Source organism: Poeciliopsis prolifica, unplaced genomic scaffold (genome assembly GCF_027474105.1).
Source record: "Poeciliopsis prolifica strain line A6 unplaced genomic scaffold, Auburn_PproV2 SCAFFOLD043, whole genome shotgun sequence".
Classification (NCBI taxonomy): domain Eukaryota; kingdom Metazoa; phylum Chordata; class Actinopteri; order Cyprinodontiformes; family Poeciliidae; genus Poeciliopsis; species Poeciliopsis prolifica.
The window spans coordinates 3505978-3526254 of NW_026562418.1; the positions used below are offsets into that span (position 1 = coordinate 3505978).

Genomic DNA, 20277 nt, shown 5'->3' on the forward strand with positions numbered 1-20277 from the left:
ACTTTATTTATGGTTTTATGATCATGTCTGTTACATGTTTGTTGCTTTTGGTTGTTGTGTTTTTATTTTGGATATTTAAAATGCCTTACGGTTTCAGAGTTCTTTATGAAATTCAATTGCAAACCTACATCACTATGCTAGTATCAATGCATTACTTGAAAATGTTCTCAAAACAACATTATTATCGTTTATTGCAATAACTCTTGGGACAACTCATTGTCCAGCAGAACTTATCGCATCACAGAAAATCCTAATAAAAACATTCAAGTTGGTGATAGCGACGCGAAACGAGGCAGAAACATCAAAGGTGTCCACTCACCATCATTCAGGTCCTGCAGCAGGTTCTCCTGACCGGAGAAGTCCAGTTTGACTTTGATGCCGATAGTGAGAGACACAGTCTGACCCGGCTTAAGTGGAAGTTGATGTACTGCTTCCTCTATATCCCAACTCAGAAACTTGCCAAACACTTTGTCTGCAGAAACAAAGAAAACAAACAAACAAGAACGACACATTTAGAGATGGGAGAGGTGGTGGCGGGGTGTTGATTGCACGTGAACACTGAAAAGCGCGCCTGTGTCTCTGTGACGTCCTCCGCGCCCGACATCAGACTGTAACGTACGCCTCCCAGCCCGTCTGACGGAGACGAATGACTCAGCTGCATCCACTTCAGCCAGGAGCAGCGAATGAATGAAACATCACCTGAATAAAGCATGCGTTCTGCCTGTGCAGGTGAGCCACTGCTGATGGAGGAGACGCCGCGGGGAAGGCAAAGAAGGCGCGCATCGCACACAAACCCGGGCCGAGCTGCAGACGGCCACTTCTTGGCGGGAACAACGGTTTACACGTCCCGGCTCGATTCGTCACCAAAACCCGTAAAAATCCTCGGAGAGGATGTGAACGCGGGCGCCATTAAATAAACATTCATGGGAATAACTCTCTGCCTTAATTATTCATAAAGCCGGAGCTCTTGGATTGAATTAAAAGTGAAGAAGCGAGAGACAGAGCAGCCAGGAAAGCAGGAGGAGGATTTAAAATACATCTCTGGGACAGAAGGTCGTTTACTCAGCTGTGCAGCATCAGTCATTGCAACTTAACAAGCAGAAAAGCTTGGATAGTGGATGTCATTACAATTAACGCAGCAATTAATTATGCAAAATGGGTTACAGAAACAGAGTGACTGATGAGAGAAAGTCTTTATGTCACAAGAGAAATTAAAAATACTTTCAGATTAGCGCGTCTCATTGTCTTATCTATATTCATCGTTCTATCAGCCGTTTCCTTTGTGCTTATATATTTGGACATGTCCAAGTATTTAACCTGAGTTAAATTGGACTTGAGTTAAAACTTGAGTAAAATGATGTGTTTACAGGAATCATGGCTGCAAGGGTGAACAGGTGTTCAGTGAATCAAAGACAGCTCACTTTATTTTTACACCTATTAAATGCCACATAACCCATTACTGTATTAGGAGAAGGCTCTTGTCATCTATCAAGTATTCTTTTTATTTATTTATTTATTTTGGATACACATGTATTTGAGAGAAATGAGGAGCTGTCATTTATTAAAAGATGGTGGTTGTCTGCACGGTGGCAGAAAGAGTAATGCATTGTTTGTTTCACAACAGATGTCTTCCTGTTTAGGCTCTTCTCATCTTTTATTCATTCGGTTCCCCCAAAGAGAACTCGCCGCCACAGAAAGATGCTCAACTGTTGCCGGTTCAACGCCTGCAACGGATTACCTCTAAGGAGGAGGGAGGACCAGGAGAGGTGAGCAGGACCAGAGTACAGGAGATGAAAAGTATGTCCAAACAAAACGAACATCAAGCTCTAAGCCTGACTGACGTAGTTCTGGAAGTAGAATGGAAAGAGTTTGAAAATAACGTCAGCAGAAATAACCAACATTCTGAAAGAGAAAAATACCATCCCGCTGTATGTAAGGTTTATTCAGCAAGATGTAGACAGTAAATGCATAAAAGGCCTAAACAGAAGGCAAAGTGACGCAGAAAAATCGCTAGAACAACTCAAACCACTTCTATTCTATAGAGTTGTTGACTGACAACAATCCCACTAACGTATCAGGATTCAACTTTAAAAAACACAAACAATTCTGACACAAAGAGCAGAATATTCACTTTCTCACAGTATTACCTGTAACAAACTGACAATTAATCAATAATTATTCATTTCAATAATGACTAATTATTGAAATTATCAATAAGTGATCGCTGTGGCAGCTAACCTGATAAACTAATTTAAACACCTGCTCTGCTGATGAGCTGTCAGAGAGCTGGTGTGTGGGTCGCCTTGTTCCTTTTAATTGAACCAAAACACAGAATTCCACAGCACATCTACATGTTAAGGTTGTCAAAGTCAAGCTAGCATTACTGACGTACACTTCCCTGTCCCCCTCTACCTTTTTGATTTCAAACTTTGTCGCGGCCTTCCATATTTCAAAACCAAAAATTCAAACAGGTGCCGTGGGTGGTGACAGGCGGTTTGATTTGCACGCACTTCTGACTTAATTGTTTTGAAAAAATATACATGCTTAATTTCTTGAAAAAATAGGGACAAAATAATTACTAAAAATGTCTTACAACTTAGTTGAAAACAAAAAAAAAATCTTAATTTGATGTTTCAAGCTCAAAAAAGTGGTGAGAAAAAACATTTACAAAAACTCCCGTCAACACAACAGACCAAACAACAGCCCTCTAACCAAGGTAATTTAAACAATTCCAAATATACAAATTAATTACAAATGTTGGTTCTAAACTAACTTAAATATATTCCAACTGCCCAAAGAAGAAAACTAAATAGGTTGAAATTACAATTCACAAAATTTTGCATAAATGGCCACAAGAAACTTTTTTCCTAACCTTGTTATTTTGTGGGCCGAGTGTTGACTATTGGTAACAAAGCACTGCACCCCTTTTTTATATACATTTAAGCTTTAGCATCTCATGACAACAATTATAAGATCTTGCTTTTATGCATCTCAAAATCAGATGACACACAAAAATAAGAGTCCTAAATATTCAATATTTTAAAAGCTGTTTTTAATGCATTTTTTCTCTTTTAGACGCCCAAATTAAAGTCTAACAAAATCAAATAATAGGTCAACTATAATTTAGCTGTTCACTGTTAGAATTCAAGAACCAGAAGTCAAACAACATGTAGGTAGAAAGAAAAGAGACAAAGATTGAACTATTTGTCTGAACAACAAGATATTTGTTTAAAAGAGTCATGGTGAGGAGAAAAACCCAGAATCTGACTAATGAACCATTTGAAGTGCAATAATAATTATGCTAAATTATTTTATTTTTGATGCCCTGTAAAGCCCTTCAGACTTGAATTTGTATGGTGCCAGATAAACGACCTTGCCTTGCCTCGTCTTGCATGTGTGAGCTCCCATGAAACATCAGCTCTCATAAGCTCCACCAATTCTGACAGAAAGAATCCAATCAGAATTATGCCAGAAGCTTATTGATGGCTAATAAAAGCATCTAAATTCCCTGCCAACTTGCTACGGGAAATTTACCCTAAAATAGCAGGCGTATATGTATAGACTGATATGAAGTTACCATTAAACATAAACTAAGAAAAAATAACTCAAATTGTTCATTATATGATCATATAATACTGGGAAAAAATGGGTTCAAATTAAAGCCTAAACTCTCAATAGTGAATGTATGTAAACTTTTGACCAAACTCACAGACAGCACATGATAATTAATTAAATTCTTTATGAATAAAGTTTTATTATATTACCAGATGGCACATGGAAAATGAATTCTCTGACAAGGCCTTAAAAAAAAAAAAAAAAACGAATAGGACAACGATAATAAAAAAAAATTATGTGGTCTGTGCAAAGTTTTATTAATATTTACCCAAACAGATGACAGGAAAGGAACAATCTTTATCGCACTCACTTCACCTTTTCTGCAAAGGCAAATTTATCTCCTCCTGGGTGGGCTTTGCTTCAAACAACTGTGTTTGTGCAGCTTTGTAATAAGTGAGAAACCATCTTGATGGTTTCTATGAGCTTGTGTAAAATCAATAATATATGGACTATGAATAGACCAAGCTGTTCACATCTGCTCCCAGTAACACAATTGCAGATTGTAAATAACAGCTTTTCTTTTCACCGACAGGTATTGAGCAGGGGATACTGTTCGTATGCAAAGCTTCAAATAAATCTAGGTGCATTAAAATACATGAATAGCAATATGATTATCAGAAACCATCAGAGCTCAAAAACAAATTGGAAGTGGAAGCAAGAAAAGCTGATCCAGGCTCGGCAGAGAGAAAGGAGACGCCCAAGCACCCAGTGCAAAGAGAAAATTCAAAAGGTGGTGACCCCCAAAGAGGGAAATAAATTAATGAATAAACTTATGAGCTGCCAGATGGCTTGCAATTAACCAGCAGCTTTGGGCAATGTTGGCAACAAAACGTCCCTGTATATGTAAGTTTTAAATTAATAAATGAAAAATCTAAAATGATTACCACCACATGTTCTCCAGCTTCCAACGGAGAGTCCAGATAACAGAGCGGAGTCTGCTTTCCAATCAGTTCCAGGTTTTGTTGTTCCAAACCTTGGAAGTGAAGTCCTGTCATTTTAACAAAAATTATTTTGGCAAAAAAGACTCGCCATTTTCTCTTATTTTTCCTGCGTGTGAATAATGGTTCCCATGTGTAACAGGTTAGAAATCTTTCCTGGCTGACAGATATCAATAACTTGGCTGTTTCTCAATGGTTTTCCAAATTGCTATAAATTGGAGCTTTATGTGAGCTCTTCAAAGGGACGTTATTATGTGTTTTCCAGGCACAACATTTATTCCATTATTAGTTTATTCCATTAGAATAAACTAATGCCAGGGATTGCTGCAAAGTACAGAACATGAACATGAATGAAAGGCCCTAAAAGTAGAAAGAGTAGTATTTGATAAAAATGCTACATTGAATCAGGATAAAACTGAGCAACAAGGATGATAATGAGCAATGTTTCAGCAATAACAGAAAAACTCACATCCTCTTTGAAGATGATAAACTTTATGTCAAGTTCAAAATGATGACGTGACTTTCTAAGTATGTCTAAAGCAGAGATGTGAGTCTAATTTAAAGAAGGATGATAAACCTGCTCCTGGGCTCTGTCTATATGGTTTCATGACAACTAGAAACTTACATTTTCAGAATTATCATTTGGACACAGCAACATGCAAATTTTCCGCAGCAAGCTCAGAGGTTAAAAGTAAATACTAGCATGGTGATTTGAGCTATAATCTCTGTATATTTCCTGAAGTAAGAGTTTTTCTTTAATCTACAAGCTTTTTGAGAAAAACTCTGTTTTAAAGTTGAACAACTATGATCACAACTTCCTTTGAGTGTGGCCACCAGGGAGAGAAATGCAAACTACAGAGCTTCTTAAATGTAGATATTATTCAAATGTGTCTTTTAAAATGTTAAACATTAATGAGAACATTGTCTCATTACACGCCAACAGGACGATTTCAATCCACCAAAGCCGAACATTTCTAGAAAACCCCCAAGCTGCTGGGGCGATGTAGAGTCCTTTTCTCACCATGTTATCAGTGAGTCATGAATTCTCCATCAGCATGGGTCACCACAGGCTTTTCTTGTATTTGCGCCTTTTGAGAGCAAGCGTTCACGTAAAGTGTGAACGAGTAGAAAAGTGGCCCGTGGAAACGAACAAAAGTAGCCTGATGCGACGAGGCCGACGGGTTCGGATCGGTTTGCTTGTCGCAATGTGATTGAGCAACTGCTGAACACAAAGAGACAAAATGTTCCTACTCTGTTTCCCTAAAGCAGTCTTAAGAATATTTCCTCATGTAGGCCAGAGAAGTATGCGAGAGAAAAATGAAGGATTACTAAGTGAACAGGTCACACAAACTTAAGACCTGGATTAGAAAAATCTGGGGGGCTTTTTCCAACAAAAAGGCATGAAAGAAAACAGAGAAGAAGGATTATAGGATGATATGTTTTACCTTGTTAGATTACCTAAAACATACCAAGGTACTTGAAATCTGCAATAGAGTTCTGTTTAGTTCAGTTTATATTAAATTAAGCAGAAATACATTAATTAATTTTTTTTAAAACCCAAAAAGAAATGATATTGTTGTAGTGCCAGCATTATTAATACATGATATAATCCTAGCAGAAATTACAGCTAATGGTGTATTTTTCAGGGGAAACAGAAATATTTAGCAATGAACCAAGACCAAGGTCATCTTCTCTGGTTTTCTCCACAGTGTTTATAATGTTAAGCATTATTGTTTTTATTTTGAAAGGGTTTTTTACACCAATAAGCCAGACTGTGTACGTCTGTGCTGTGCTCCTCTCTGCTGTGCATTTCACTAGTTGGTGACCTGCAGGACACTATAATTAATTGTGTGGATTAATGCACACAAAAGAACATTTTTGACTTATTCACTTGTAGGTTTGGCATTACTGAACCTGGACTACAAAATTTTGTGAGAAAAATAATTGGTGGATTTGCAAAACTGATTAGCCAGAGGTTCATGACCTTGTTTAGTGTCTCCCCAGGGGAAATAGAGGAAACTGAATGGATTGAAAAATAAGACCCAAACAGAACATGGAGAAATATAATAACAGCCCCAACAGAGAGTAATTTCAATTGTTCTGAACTCTAAGTATGTGACAAAATGTATATAAGGGGTAAAAAAGTTGTTTTTTTCCCCATGATATATCCAACTTAAGCAAAGAAACTGAGGAAAAAATATAAAATCGGAAATTGGATTTGGTATGATGAAAACATTTAACTTTGAAGCTGTATCACCCAAGTCTATTCAAATGCATCATGAAATCCCAGAATAACCAGGAGTGTATTAGAACTTGAAATGATCAAATCCTGCAAAACATTTGCATCATAAACTATTATTTCCTGAATGACAAAATTTTAGTCACTTATAAGAAAGAACGATAAGCTTATGCAGACCATTTGAGAATAAAGCTTCTGTCCCAGACAGTGGAATAAAGACAAAAAGGGAGACGCATTAGCAGTAACAATGACTGCAGAGACGGGAGGTGTGAGCAGGTGCTGAACAAAGAGATGAAACACAAACTAAAAAGCCACAGGGGCATGACAGATCCAGAACCAGAGAAAATAGGGTGGTGACCCTGAGCAGCAACACAGCAAGACACTGGAAAAGACTGGAGCACCAATCCAATGTGTGGTGAAGAACATCAAAGGCTGTTCACACTGACGCAGCACAGAGTCCCACACTGTGGCTGCTTTAGTTCTGAGCTTGTTTATTAAATCAAAAGTCTTATGCGTTTCTGCTTTAACGAAAAGAAGCACCTTTCTATTGTTTAGGGGTGTCATCTGGAGCCCGAACTGTAAAATTCTCACCTTTAGTGTTGACAGTCTTAGAGGTCAGCTCCAGACTCTCAATGTCTTCCGTGCCAATGTTCTCCAAGGTGATGGTCAGCTGCTGCCTCTCCCCGTTAAAGAGCTGGACGGACACGGAGCTGGACAGTTCCTCTTTGGACATATGCTGAGGGGTGTGAGCTGATCTGTATGGAAAATGAAAAACACAGAAGTTACAACGGTTGTCCTTCAGCAGGGCATAGACACGCCTGTTGCAATGCTTCCAATGAGTCTCTATTGATAGGTTTTCATTTGGTAGAAAGTCCAGAAACCCACGTTTATATTTTGCCTCTGTGCACTGTATGCTAACCACTGCACGACACAAGGTTGACATAGAAGTGGTTAGGACCTACAAGTATCTGCAAATTTATCTTAATGACAATCTGGATTGATCAACAAACTGTCACTTTTATTTCATGACATTTTCTAAAGGCTAGAGTCTTTCAATGTGTCCTGTGAGATGTTATGCAAGTCAATGGTTCAAAGCGCTGAGATATTCTGTTGTCTCGGGGCTTTGACACAGAGAGAAACTGGAACCGACTGAACAAACCCATCTACAGTTTGTTTCTGGACGCAGGCAGGCAAAGAGCAACCCTGCCTGTAACAGTCAGCCCTCATCCATCCTGGCTGGGCAAGAGAGCCGCCACAGACCAAGGTTCCTGTCAGTGGGCTGGAGGACTGAACACTTCAGGAAGTCTGCTATGAGTCTACATAAGATCAGTGTACATAACTCTGTCAGTAACTAATGACTCGGCCGATTCTATTGTACAGTTTGTTAAATATTGAACATCTTGTGCTTTCCAGTATTTGTTTTATTTTGTTTTTGCTCTATATTTGTATTATTTTTGTGCTATTTGGACAAAATAGTTTCTTGAATCTTGGATTGAATCTTGAATCGAGCTCTCTAGCTGGAGAATGTTCACCCCATCTGAAGCACATGAGCAAGTCCACAATCGATCAAAGCATAGAAAACAAACGTTTTTGTCAAAATCCCCCTAATGTGGGTGAAAAAACAAGTCCACAGAGAGCTGGTTGGTTGCTTTGTCACATCAGATGAAAAAAAGCCCCTCATCTTGAATGTGAACAAAAACAAAGAAGATTGTCGATTTAAGAAGCAGTTAACACAAAAATAACAATATTCTGTTGTCTAACCGTGGAAGTGATGTGCTGAGCTGAAGCCGAGGAAGGGAGGGAATGACTTCCACTAAACAGCCGCTTGTCTTCACACTAGGCAGGCCTTCCAGCAGGCAGTCGCTGCTCACGCCGAATACGGACGTGTGGTAACCTGCGGACAGACGGGAGAGCGGATTAAACAACTGGTGTCTGCGGGCCAGAGCCGCACGACGTGAATAATCCGTGCAACATATGCAGCACTGACCGTTCACCGTGATGTTGCCAGCTGTGCGCGGGACTCCGACCAGAGTGACGGGGTACAGCCCAGACTCAGCGGGCAGGGACAGAGCAGCTGGCAGAGATTCAAACTCCACTCCAGAAGTCAGCAGACCCTGAAAGCAACACAGAACCAGAAATCATCAGCAGATGCTCCAGATGCAGAATAGTCTAATTTTCATCAAAAACCTAACTGCCAATACTCCAATAGAGAGGGAAATTATCCCAGGGAGCAACAACTCCAACTTAGCTAACCAGATTTGTCTTATTTTGACACTTTCAGCATCCCATGCCAACATGATTTGTGTTTGTTTTTCTTGTTCCTCCATGGATGGAGAATCAAGTGTGGCTGAGCGATTCCGAGCACCTGTGTGCTGTCCTACCGATAAAAATCTGGTGGCCAATTCCAACAGCAGAAAATCACTGCATGCCTGAGAGGCGACTGAAAATAAGCCGTACAGATCAGAACGCAGGAGGAGGAGGAATCAGAAAGCTTTGAAATTCGGCAGTCCGAATTCCAGCTGGGTTTTACAGACACCAACACATCCACAGCCAATGTTTTTTAATGTATCACAGAGCATACACTGGCCACCTAGAATGTAATTTTCAAACAATGAAATAAAAGTATGTGGACTGAATTTAAATCCGCTCAAATGAAAGCCCAGAAAAAGGAAACGCTGCGTGAGATTTCTGGTTTATTATACAGTACCTTGAACAAGTATTCGCATGCCTGGAACTTTCTCCACATTTAATCACATTAAACCACAAAATTGTTTTTCCTGGATCTCGCATCGCAGAAAAACAAAAAACTGTGATTGTGAAGGGGAAGGAACATTTCGGCACAAAAATACTTGATAAGATAATGTATCATGCAGTGGGGATGTTTTTCTTCATTAGGGAGAGGGAATCTGGTCAGAGTTGTTGGAAAGACGGAAAAAGAAAAGAAGAAAATTCCAGCCTGTAGACATGAAAAGTTGGTAGAGACTACTAAACTTTATATTCCATTTGTTATTATTCACTATTTTGTGAATGTCTTTCACGTAAAATTCAATTAAATACATTCAAGTTTGAGGATACAACATGACAAATTCAAAAAGTTCAAGGGTCAGAAATAGTTTGTAACTTTTCAATTAAATAAAATTAAATACAATTAAATTCAATTAAATACATTCAAGTTTGAGGATACAACATGACAAATTCAAAAAGTTCAAGGGTCAGAAATAGTTTGTAACTTTTAGGCCCGTCACAATAAACAACAAACTCGAAACTTGTTTTATTGTTTTTCCCTTTTTATCTTTGCTCTTTTTTTGCAAAAAATGTAATGACAAAAGTCTGCAGTCTGGTGCTTTGGTGTCTACTAACCCTTTTTCTGAACCACATTTCTGGATAGAGACTTTATCATTCATTTTATTTGTTATTTTTGTTTGTAGAATGTAAAGTCCATTAAGAGTGAGTTCTTGCATTATGACGATTTATCGTCCAGCAAAATGTGCAATAGTGACAGGCATAGTAACTTTGTACGTTTTCTGGGGTTCGTTTATTTTTTTCCTCCCTGTTTCTTCCAAGTAAAATGTGGAGTAAACTCAGATGCCAGAATAGCGGCGCCCGTCGAAGCCGTAATAAATCTGCAATGACACTCTCAGAATAACTGTGCTGTATTTACATTCCACAAACACCCAGCTGTGTGCAACAAGGCAGACAGAGGTGATGTAATGACTACATCAATCCCTTACTGCAGACACTACCTCACTGGAGAGAAAGCTGTTCAAGGGCTGAGCCTGTAAGGTGCCCTCGGTGTGATTTAAGCACTCCTTGCCGTCACATCGGGACATAGTGTGCTTCTCTAAAAACAGCTCAAATCGCAGCGGCGACATATTGGAGACGCTTCTTTTCCGTTTGGACTTGAAAAGGTTAATTGCCTTGTTTTAACAGCAATAATGGCTGAAGCATGTGCAGAGAAAATGGTTTTGTTTGGTCCTTTTTGACAGTACACAGTTAACCTTTTGTTTTCCCTCTAGTGGTACCGTGATGATGGCGTAATTACTATGTGGGTTTGTTATTTATTTTTCTTTGCTCATTACTGTCCGCGTGGTCAGAGCTAATGGGCGATGAAGGGATTTGAAGACATAAAAGAAACGGCTTCCTAAAATGGTAAAGACACTGTTAATCAAAGTTGCTGCAAAATGACGATCGCAATTCATAAACCGAAGGCTGACAACATGTTTACAGATTTATAGCACAGGGCTGCCAGGGTCAAAATAGACACAACATGAGCCAAATGTTTTTGATAAAACACTTTTTATATTTATAATGATAAGAACGTAAAACTTAACAGTCGCTAATACGACATTCTGACAAAATTGCTGTTGCAAGTCAATAAAGTGAAAATTATTAATTTAGGCATAGAAAAATGTACAGTCACACAGTTAGAGCTACATTTGCCACTAATTTATTTTTTTTGTGACATTGCTGCTGTCATGTGTGCATGTGTTTGTCTAGGTTCTGTTTTTTTCTCTCTTTCTGCAGGTTTGGCAGCTGATTCATCTTGCATTTACTCTATCCTTAAGTGGAAAGAGGAACTACTATTATGAGTTCACACTTTCGGAGGAGAAGGAGGAAAGAATGACGAGCTGCAGCATCTCGTCATTCTTGGACGAGATGCTGCACTGTTGGACACCGTTTTGGTCCAACAGTGTATGCTTCCTCAGCTCTATCCACTCTGCTCTTCGGCCAAAATAACAGCTTCTGAAAGTTAAGTAGTTTGGGCAGTTTTCCACAAAAACAAACACCGCCGCAAAACTCAGACCAGTCACACAACAGTTCCGGTCATCATCTCGCTTTACTCTCAACTGAAAAGTTTTTTTTTTTTTATAATTCTGACTTTAGAATTTATCTTAAAAAGGACAATTTAGGGGAGGCTAAATCCTCTAGAGGTTTTCACAATTAGCAAAAGCTCTAATCAAAAATTTAGCATTAGCTTAAGTGTCCGCACCAATAGCAACTTGTCTTTTGGCAGTGACTATGTCAAGTCTTGAAGTTAGGTAGTGCAGAAGTACTGTGCACTGGCTTTTGTATTTGCATTTTCCATAAAACAAAGTATTTTATTTAAATAGAAATGCATAATTTCCCACTTTCTTTTAAAAGCACAGAAAATCCATCCTTTCTGCAAATGTCCTGGCCAGACTAAGTTGACTCCACAAAGTAGGAGAAAGTACAAATGACTTGTCTTTCTAATAGAGTAGCGTTAGGCTGCCTCTGAATGGGTCAAAGTCGCTTATGGTGGCCCCAAAATTGAAAGTTAAAGAGGCTGTACTGTAGTTAAAAAAAAAGAAAAAAAAAAAAAAAAAAAAAAAGAAGCACTTAAACAAAAATCTATAAAGCTGAGCTGGGTATTAGAGGTGAAATCGTGTGGTGACTGAAAATGGGGGTCGGTTTTGTCAAACTGAGCGGGTCACCTTGGTAAGAGATGATGGAAGGGAATACTGTATATGTGTGTGCGTGCGTGCGTGCGTGCGTGCGTGCGTGCGTGTGTTTGTGTGTGCGTGTGTGTGTTTTGCTGAGTTGGTTGATGCAGTCTTCCACCAGTTGCAAATTAGCTCTAGATGGCTTACATTAACCTATTTGTCTCTGCATGCAGGACACTACAAGACCACCTCAGGATCCCGGCTGCCATGGAGATGTAAAGGGCTTCGGCCTGCATCTGTAATCTGATCAATTCACTGCTCAGAGGGAGAAATTGACGGTTACATCATTACAGCCTTGCCATGGCCATTAGCTTGCTCCATCTTACAGAAAAATAAGCAAGATCTTCCTGCAGAAATTCAATGTGTGCTTGATTGGATATTAATATACTAGAAAGAGCTCTTTGTAATGTCTGATAATATTAGAATAGCATCAAGTATGAGGAACTAAACTGAAAAAAAAGGGGGGCGAACATTGTCATTGTTGACTCTTCCATCAGATATAATGTATTTATTTTATTAAAAGTCTTTGACTCCTATATGGATTTATTTGACAGCACTGCAGTCTTATTAAACTGTTGTCTTCTGGCTGTGGCCCCAGAACCAGAAACAAGCCAAGCAGACACTAATATTGAACAAACTTCCAGAAAACTGCAAAGGTGCTGAAACATTGAGTTCAAGACTAAAAATCCACTTGTTTAAAGTTGCTTTTGATTAGTAGTGACTGGAACATTTACTTGCTGTGTATTAGAGCTGCACCAATCTGATATTAATATCTGTATCAGTATCAATATTGACAAAAATTTTATATTTGGTATCGGTAACAATGTATCCCACGCATAAGGGCAGATCTATTCAGTCTAATTCTATGCTTTGTGCTCTGAGCGACGTCATGCTTTTTTATTTATTTTACATTACATTTAGAGTTTCTAGTTGCACTTTCTGAACCATTTAAAAGAAGATTTGTTGGAGTTTAATTTGACATTTAATCAAAGTAGTCAACCTGTAGATTTAATCAGTTTCAGTTTCTTTATTATTTTGTGTTACACTGGCTGTTCGGCTTCTAATTGCACTGACTTAATGAATTAAAGTTAAGTTATTTTCATATGTTGTGCTTTATTGGGGCAGAGTTATCAAAATACAAAAAAAAAGAAGATGCATTTTAAGTCAATTCAGTACGTTTTTTTTGTATCTCATCGGTATCAGCCGATAATAAAACTTATATATATATATATATATATATATCGATATCAAAAGTGAAAAAATGCATACTATGTATTTGACATAATGTAACGTTTATTGCTTGCTTCATAATTTGGTTATTGTGTGATGTTTTCTTGATGTAAAGCAATTTGAACCACCTTGCTGCTGAAATGTGCTACACAGATAAACTTGACTTTACTGATGATATTATCAGATGAATCAGGAGAGATGAATCAGCCAACAAGACAAGTCCAATCTTCTTCTGGATCAACTGAGACAGCTGCTGAGATGAGCTGAAACTTCATTCAGGCATTTGTTCTCTACTTCCCTGATAATTAAAGAACCATCACTTTGACAAGTATTGCACTGTGGATGCTTCCGTATGACGGATATCAGACAGATAAACCCTTTCTCCGGTCAGGCTTTACATCACTGCATGTGTAAACAGACACAGCGGTAAAGAAAAGAATTACTGTCTAATCTTTTGCAAACACAAACCAAACAGTGGCCTTGCCCTCGCGTCTACATCTCCGAAGCAGCGGTGCAGGAGTAACGGAGTGCATCGATGAAAAATAGATGTCACGGAGGTGTTGGTTCGCGCCTCAGCTGGAGGTCCGTTAATAACAACAAAATGTTCGGGGCTCAAACAGCTGCCGTCACCAAGCAGCTTTCAGAATTGATTAAACTGGACTCCCTGATGTCTCGTGGCTCTTTTACACCTCTGTGTTGGTCTTCCAGTGAAATAGAGTGACCCTTCCTTTTTCACACAATATGAATTCCATCTTTTCAAATTGCAAAATGCATGAAATGATGAATGCAATGTTTTTTGGATGACGTGCTTTGTTTGCATGAGCTGCTAAAATATGTGGCATTCATAAAGAGGAATTTATACAGAACTAGCAAAGGAATGAGGAGTCACTGAAACCAATTTCTATGATGACCGCGGTTTTTCTGTAGCTGCTCCCACGCTAAGCAATGACCTTCCCTGGATATTAGACTGACCCCTGAACTTTATGATTTTAAATCCATTCTTAAGAATCATCTCTTTTCTTTGGCATTTGACACAATCTGAGATGTTTAAAGTGCTCTGTAAATAAAACGGTTTTGTAGTTTAGTTTATACTTTGTGCTGTGTTTGTTTTTGTAAAGTCATAATTATAGGGTGTGTCATGGTACACGCAGTGTTTTTGTTTTCTGCTTTAATCTACCATGTTCTCCACACGAAGCTCGTAGGGCATCGGGTTGTACACCATCAGCTGAACTTCACAAACGTCTCCTTGAACCCACTGGAAATCTATAAAGAGACAACAACAAATGGTTACATTTCACTTCAACTAAAACATTCCACTTACATTTTTAAAATGTAAAACAAATGTGTCTGTATTTTAGCTTATGTGGCTCTTGTGACTTTTTGTTATAGGGATAAAGCTGTTTTCAGTTTTAATGACTACAGTTATACAATTTTATACTGATTTGTATTTAATTTTTTTTGATTATTTTTTATTTTTATTTTGTTTGCTTCAGAACAAGCATAGACAAACCAAAAGTTACTCAGTTACAATGACTTGGGTAACTTCTTGAAAAGGAAACTTTTAGAAGTAGTTTTACTGCAGCATACCTCCACCCACATGCTTTCAACTAAACATGTTGACTTAAACAAGGAGGTTTTCCATTCAGTTCTTACTTCTGTTTCAAAAATGCAAATCACAAAATGAAGAAACTACACTGATTTTTATTTACAATGAAAAGAGAAATCCAAGGAAGCACCGTTTGACTGTATTGGTTTTCAGGGCGGAAACGATTCCTCGAACGGTCCGAGTTCCTCGATAATTAAAATTTCTTGAAGAAAATTGACCTCCCTTGAAGCTTCATTAATTTATGTTTTATTATTTAGTGCACCATAATTTAATGTTAACCATTATTTGCGTTGCACGGAGCTCTGACCTCTGCCTCTGAGTTGTTGACGAAAGCTAAGTGTTAGCGGCATAACCTCCAATTTTCAAGTTCAGCCTGTGGGGTTTTTATGGATTGATGATCATGCCCGGGTTTTCATCATTTTGGGGGACCAATAAGCATCCTTAAAATGACTGAAGCTTTGACTGGAGTACGGTAGCCTTTCTCCTCTGGTAGCTGCTGGTTCAGAGTGAAAGGCGGGAAGAGAGATGCGCGAGTATTTACACAGGTGAACGGACATATTGAAGATGGCGGGCAGCCGAGTAGTTGATTCTTATAGCATAAGTGTAGCTTTACGGACGGACGGCACAATAAATTTTATATCATCCCAGTCTGAACAAATGGGTGGCGGAAATCATTGTGGCGCCATGTAGCTGGTAGATGAGTTTCTGTGTGTGATGAACCAAGGTGCCATAAATATCCCATTCCAAAAGCTGGAAGATAGACAGTTTTTATAAGTGTATTTGTGAGCCTACCTCTTAAGTATTAAATTGAATATAATTTTGGATCTTTGAATAACTTTTCTTCAGGTTAACATAGAAAGTGAGCTATTATTGTTACAGGTTAATTTTCTAAACTCCAGAAAAGTAACTGTTAAGGAAGTTCAAAAATGAAAAACTGGACTGATATTGACATCTGATGGAAACACTGGTGTTATGCCAGGTTTACCAATATTTTATTTAATAATTTTTTTTACCTGATTACTTGATTAATCATAAGAATAATTGATATATTACTCGAATATATTAGTTTAAAACAGCCCTAATTGTATTTATAATTCTTTGAAGGTAAACTCAAAACTTTTGTCGTATGGAGAAGATATTAAGCCCCGCTGAAGGTTTTCCTCCATTTCTAAATGTTCCACATTCTCGTACAGTTGGACGCTCCGTTCGCAGTAATCAGACTTGCAAAGAGCGCCTCAAAAAAAAATAAATAAATAAATCCCATCTCAAACCCTGGAAGGGAAGGGGATTTATGGAGGGCCAGCTGCAGCCATGGCCCCAGGGAAATTAGGCCAGTTCAAAGAAAGATATCTATAATATGACTGTCTGGAAAGCTCCATATTACTGCAGGTCTAGCTTGCAGGCATGCTCTAGCAGCTGGCCAATTAAGTGCGAAATGCACCTCAAAAAAAAGAAGAAAAAAGTATTTTGCCGGCATCTCATTTGTGCATCATAATTCTCCCAGTTAGAACTAATATTCAGCAGTAATCTTCAAAAGGCTTAAGCTTTATGAAACATCATCACAGAGAGCGATAATGGTAGCCATCCATCAGGGCTGTTTGCTTGGGATTCCTTAAAGAGTGAATCATTTTGTCAAACAGCCTCTAACATGATCTTAAAATGATTTGGTGAGAGAGTGAAGAGGGGGGTGTTTACTGAAGTTACTGGACCCTGTGGAGAAATGTTCTGTGAAACTATCAGCAGTATTAATGTGCCGATCTGAATAATTTATCATTTACGCACACGCGGCGCAGAGACCGACGCAAAATCCATGCGTGGAAAACGAAGCGGCTCCACAACACAACAAATATCTGGTAAACAAACCAAAACGGCAGCGCTTGGGCCTGATTGACTCTGCAGAGTCATGAAAAATTTACGTTGGAAAGATTTGAAAGAAATATTTAGCTCATTTCGCAAATGGACAAAAAATGCAGTGTGTATTTATGACAGTCAGGGATTTCAGTGTAATTGACATTCTTGCATTGGAGATTGGAAAATAGCCACAACACTAGGAAAGATGGAACCCCAATGAAAATCTGCAGAATCTAAAAAAAAAAAAAAATTCAATTGTTCTCCAATTCAGAAAAAAAGGTTAAAATCTAACAATCAAAGCTAAATATTTGTTACAAATATCAGAAATGTCACAGTGACTTTTCAAGCACATATTCATGCCAAGGTAAGCCAAGACTATTTGAATTGTATGTCAAAAACAAGGCAATTCAAAGTACTTTACATAATAAAAACATCAGAGAAAACATTATGTTGCAGTGGTATAACGGCATCATACAATTAATGATGCGCCAGTTTTTATTAAGCAAGGGCAGCTCTAAACAAATGGGCTGTAAATCTTTATTTAAAGGAACTGGTTTCAGCTGTTTTGTAGTTTTCTGGAAGCTTGTTCCAGATTTGTGGTGCACAGAAGCTGAACGCTGATTCGCCATGTTTGAGTCTGGTTCTTTGAATACGGTGTCATCAGTTTGATAAAAGATGGAAATCCCAGAAATGTTCTTCAGATGATAAAAGACCAACTTTGTAACTGTCTTTATGCGTCTCTCAAGGTTCAGATCTGAGATTCTAGTTGTAACAACTAAAGTTTTGCGCCAACTCTGGATTGTTCCTCTTTAGATCCAAAGTCAATCACTTTAGTTTTGTTTCCGTGTATCTAAATTCAGTTGGCACATCCACACAGCACTGTGCTTCTTCCACAGTCTGTATTCATGCGATGACATTGACGAGGGCAGTGTCTGTACTTACGGTGAGCACGGAAACCCGACTGGAAGACACCATCACTAGTCATTGTTAAGCTATTTAACTGTTGAAACACGACCTTTTTCAGTCACTTTGAATGGGAGGTTGCAGATTGACCTGTAATTTTCCAACACCAACTTCTCCAGATTGCTTTTTCAGCAGTGGTTTGATAACTACCATTTTTAAAGCCGGGGAGAAAACGCCTGATAAACAGGGATGAGTTTACAATTTCGATCTGATCAGACGTGACGACAGGCTAAACTTTCTTGAAGAAAGTTGTGGCCAGGATATGAAGAGAGCAAGGAGGTAAGAATAATTTATTCATAATTTCTTTGAAACCTTTGTGGATGAGTTGGTAGAATTGTGCAATTTCCTCCAGATTCGACACAAGAACTGGACTGGACACTGATCTGCAAGCTAGCAACCTAAGTCAAGAAGTCAGCAAATTCACTGCAGGTCCTGAAGATTAGAGTTCATGTGTTTCTGACAGCTTTGAAAGCAAAGCAACCCAAACAGAGAAATTTAGCCTCACAGATCCCCATCTATGACCACAGTCATTTTCATCAAGTCAAATAATTATTATTAGAGATGTAAACCGCACTAAGAGACCATAAAAATAAAAATCACCACTTTGAGTTAATAGTTGTAGCTGCGTTTCAAGCAGAGCAGAAAGCCAAACATATATATTATATATATAACCGTCCAAACACACTAAGGGCACATAAAGTAAAAGTCATGTCCCTGTGTGCCCGTTCAGCTCTGTAACAGATAGACTCTCATCCAGATCAGAGTAGACGGCTCGCTGTAGACAGTTCTTAAAGTCTCAGAGCAATTACAGAGGGGAAAAAACAAATTGCCCGTTTTATGGCTGCACATCAATCTGACTCATTCTGAATGACTTAAGAAGAAGAACAACAACAGATCGTTCCTGTACTGACCGAGCAAAGTTACCAAACTGAACCGATAAAAGAGGAAAGATGATTACTGTGAAGCTGTGAAGCTTTACTGCCGGTTACGTGTTATAGATACAGAAGAGCTGCATGAGTCTGAGTCACCTGTTTAAAGACTTCAGAAGCTGCCAGTTCCCTCACCAGATCACTCAATCACCACATTCACTAAAAAGACAAATTTCTACTCAGCTCCGTTTTGTCAAATGAAAAGCAGCTCCAGAGGCTATGAAACATTAAGGCTGGTACAGGTTATGTTTTTGGAATTATTAGCACTTAATCAAGTCAACTGTAGAAACACTTGTGAGCACATTGCTTCCTAAGTGGTTTGTGTGAACATGTTAAACCATACAGTCACACAGCAGATGTAATCCCTTTATTTGAGGTTAAATGAGTTCACTTTTCTTGTGTTTGCTGCTGATAAGATGTCTCTCTTGGTTTTAAATGGTTTGTTGAAATCGCAGCAGGCTCTAATCTAATCTTCAAGCCAACAAACTGATTTATATTTTTATATTGCGATTAGAAAACAAAAACACATGAGCACTGATGATAGCAGTACGTTGGGGTTTGGAGACGGAGGGGAGATGATGTACAAAGATTGTAAAAGTTAATGTAGTAGAAAAGCTAAAAGATGAATTCAATTAAAAATGTCTGACACAGAGATGCTGGCTTGGCCGCCGAACTCTCTAAATCTTTACTCAACTGATTATCAACTGTTTTTTATCACAACAGGTGGCTGTTGGATATGAGTGGTGATTGTAAAGATATTTTTCAAGCTTTCTGCTGTTTTTCTATATGTATTATCGCAGTCTAAGCTCAGAAAATTTGACCAGTGCCTTAAAACTATTAAATGTCGCTTCAGAATAAATTATTCTTGTTTGGTGTTCACATTAAAGGGCTATTTTACCATTTCTAAATTAATCTGGACTCATTTTGAACATTTCAACATCAAATATTCACAGCAGGTCTGACAGGAAGTGGGGATTTCTGGAACGAACCTAAAACACAGCTTGAGATTGGGTGAAATATTTATTCATTTTGCAAAAAGACACAAAAGTGCTTTTTTGCCATCATTTCAGACTGAAGCAGGCATGGAAAATACAAGTTAATACCTGGATTCAAATCTTCAACACTTATTGCAGTTTGTTTATAACACGGTCTTGATTTATGATATTCAAAAAGTACCGCTGGGTTTGGCGTCCTACAGAAATTGGAATCGGGTGGACAGTGTTTGAGGAGACGTTTAAGCATGTTAAACGAAACATGTTGGACACCGGACTCATATGCCATGAGTTCTGACATTAGCATATTTTACACTGCACTTTGAATGTGATAGTGAAGAATTTTAAAGATATAATAGGTCACAGCTTCTGAAGAGGACAGTGAAATGTCTGACATGAAAGATTCTGTTGATGTTGCAGATTCTGAGAGCTTTCACAGACTTTCAGACTTT

The 20277-nt window shown here is 38.4% G+C and overlaps 1 protein-coding gene across 3 annotated transcripts in view; it reads right to left on the reverse strand.

Moving 5' to 3' along the window:
• Positions 1-20277, reverse strand: part of trappc9 (trafficking protein particle complex subunit 9) — a 156453-nt gene that overhangs the window by 106917 nt on the left and 29259 nt on the right. For all 3 annotated transcript variants that reach the window (XM_055055945.1, XM_055055944.1, XM_055055947.1), the window contains 5 exons: positions 14662-14747; positions 8780-8906; positions 8554-8686; positions 7384-7547; positions 320-472 (listed from right to left, as the gene is read on the reverse strand). In XM_055055945.1, coding sequence (XP_054911920.1) covers positions 320-472; positions 7384-7547; positions 8554-8686; positions 8780-8906; positions 14662-14747 — 663 coding nt within the window. The remainder of the gene's footprint in view (positions 1-319; positions 473-7383; positions 7548-8553; positions 8687-8779; positions 8907-14661; positions 14748-20277) is intronic.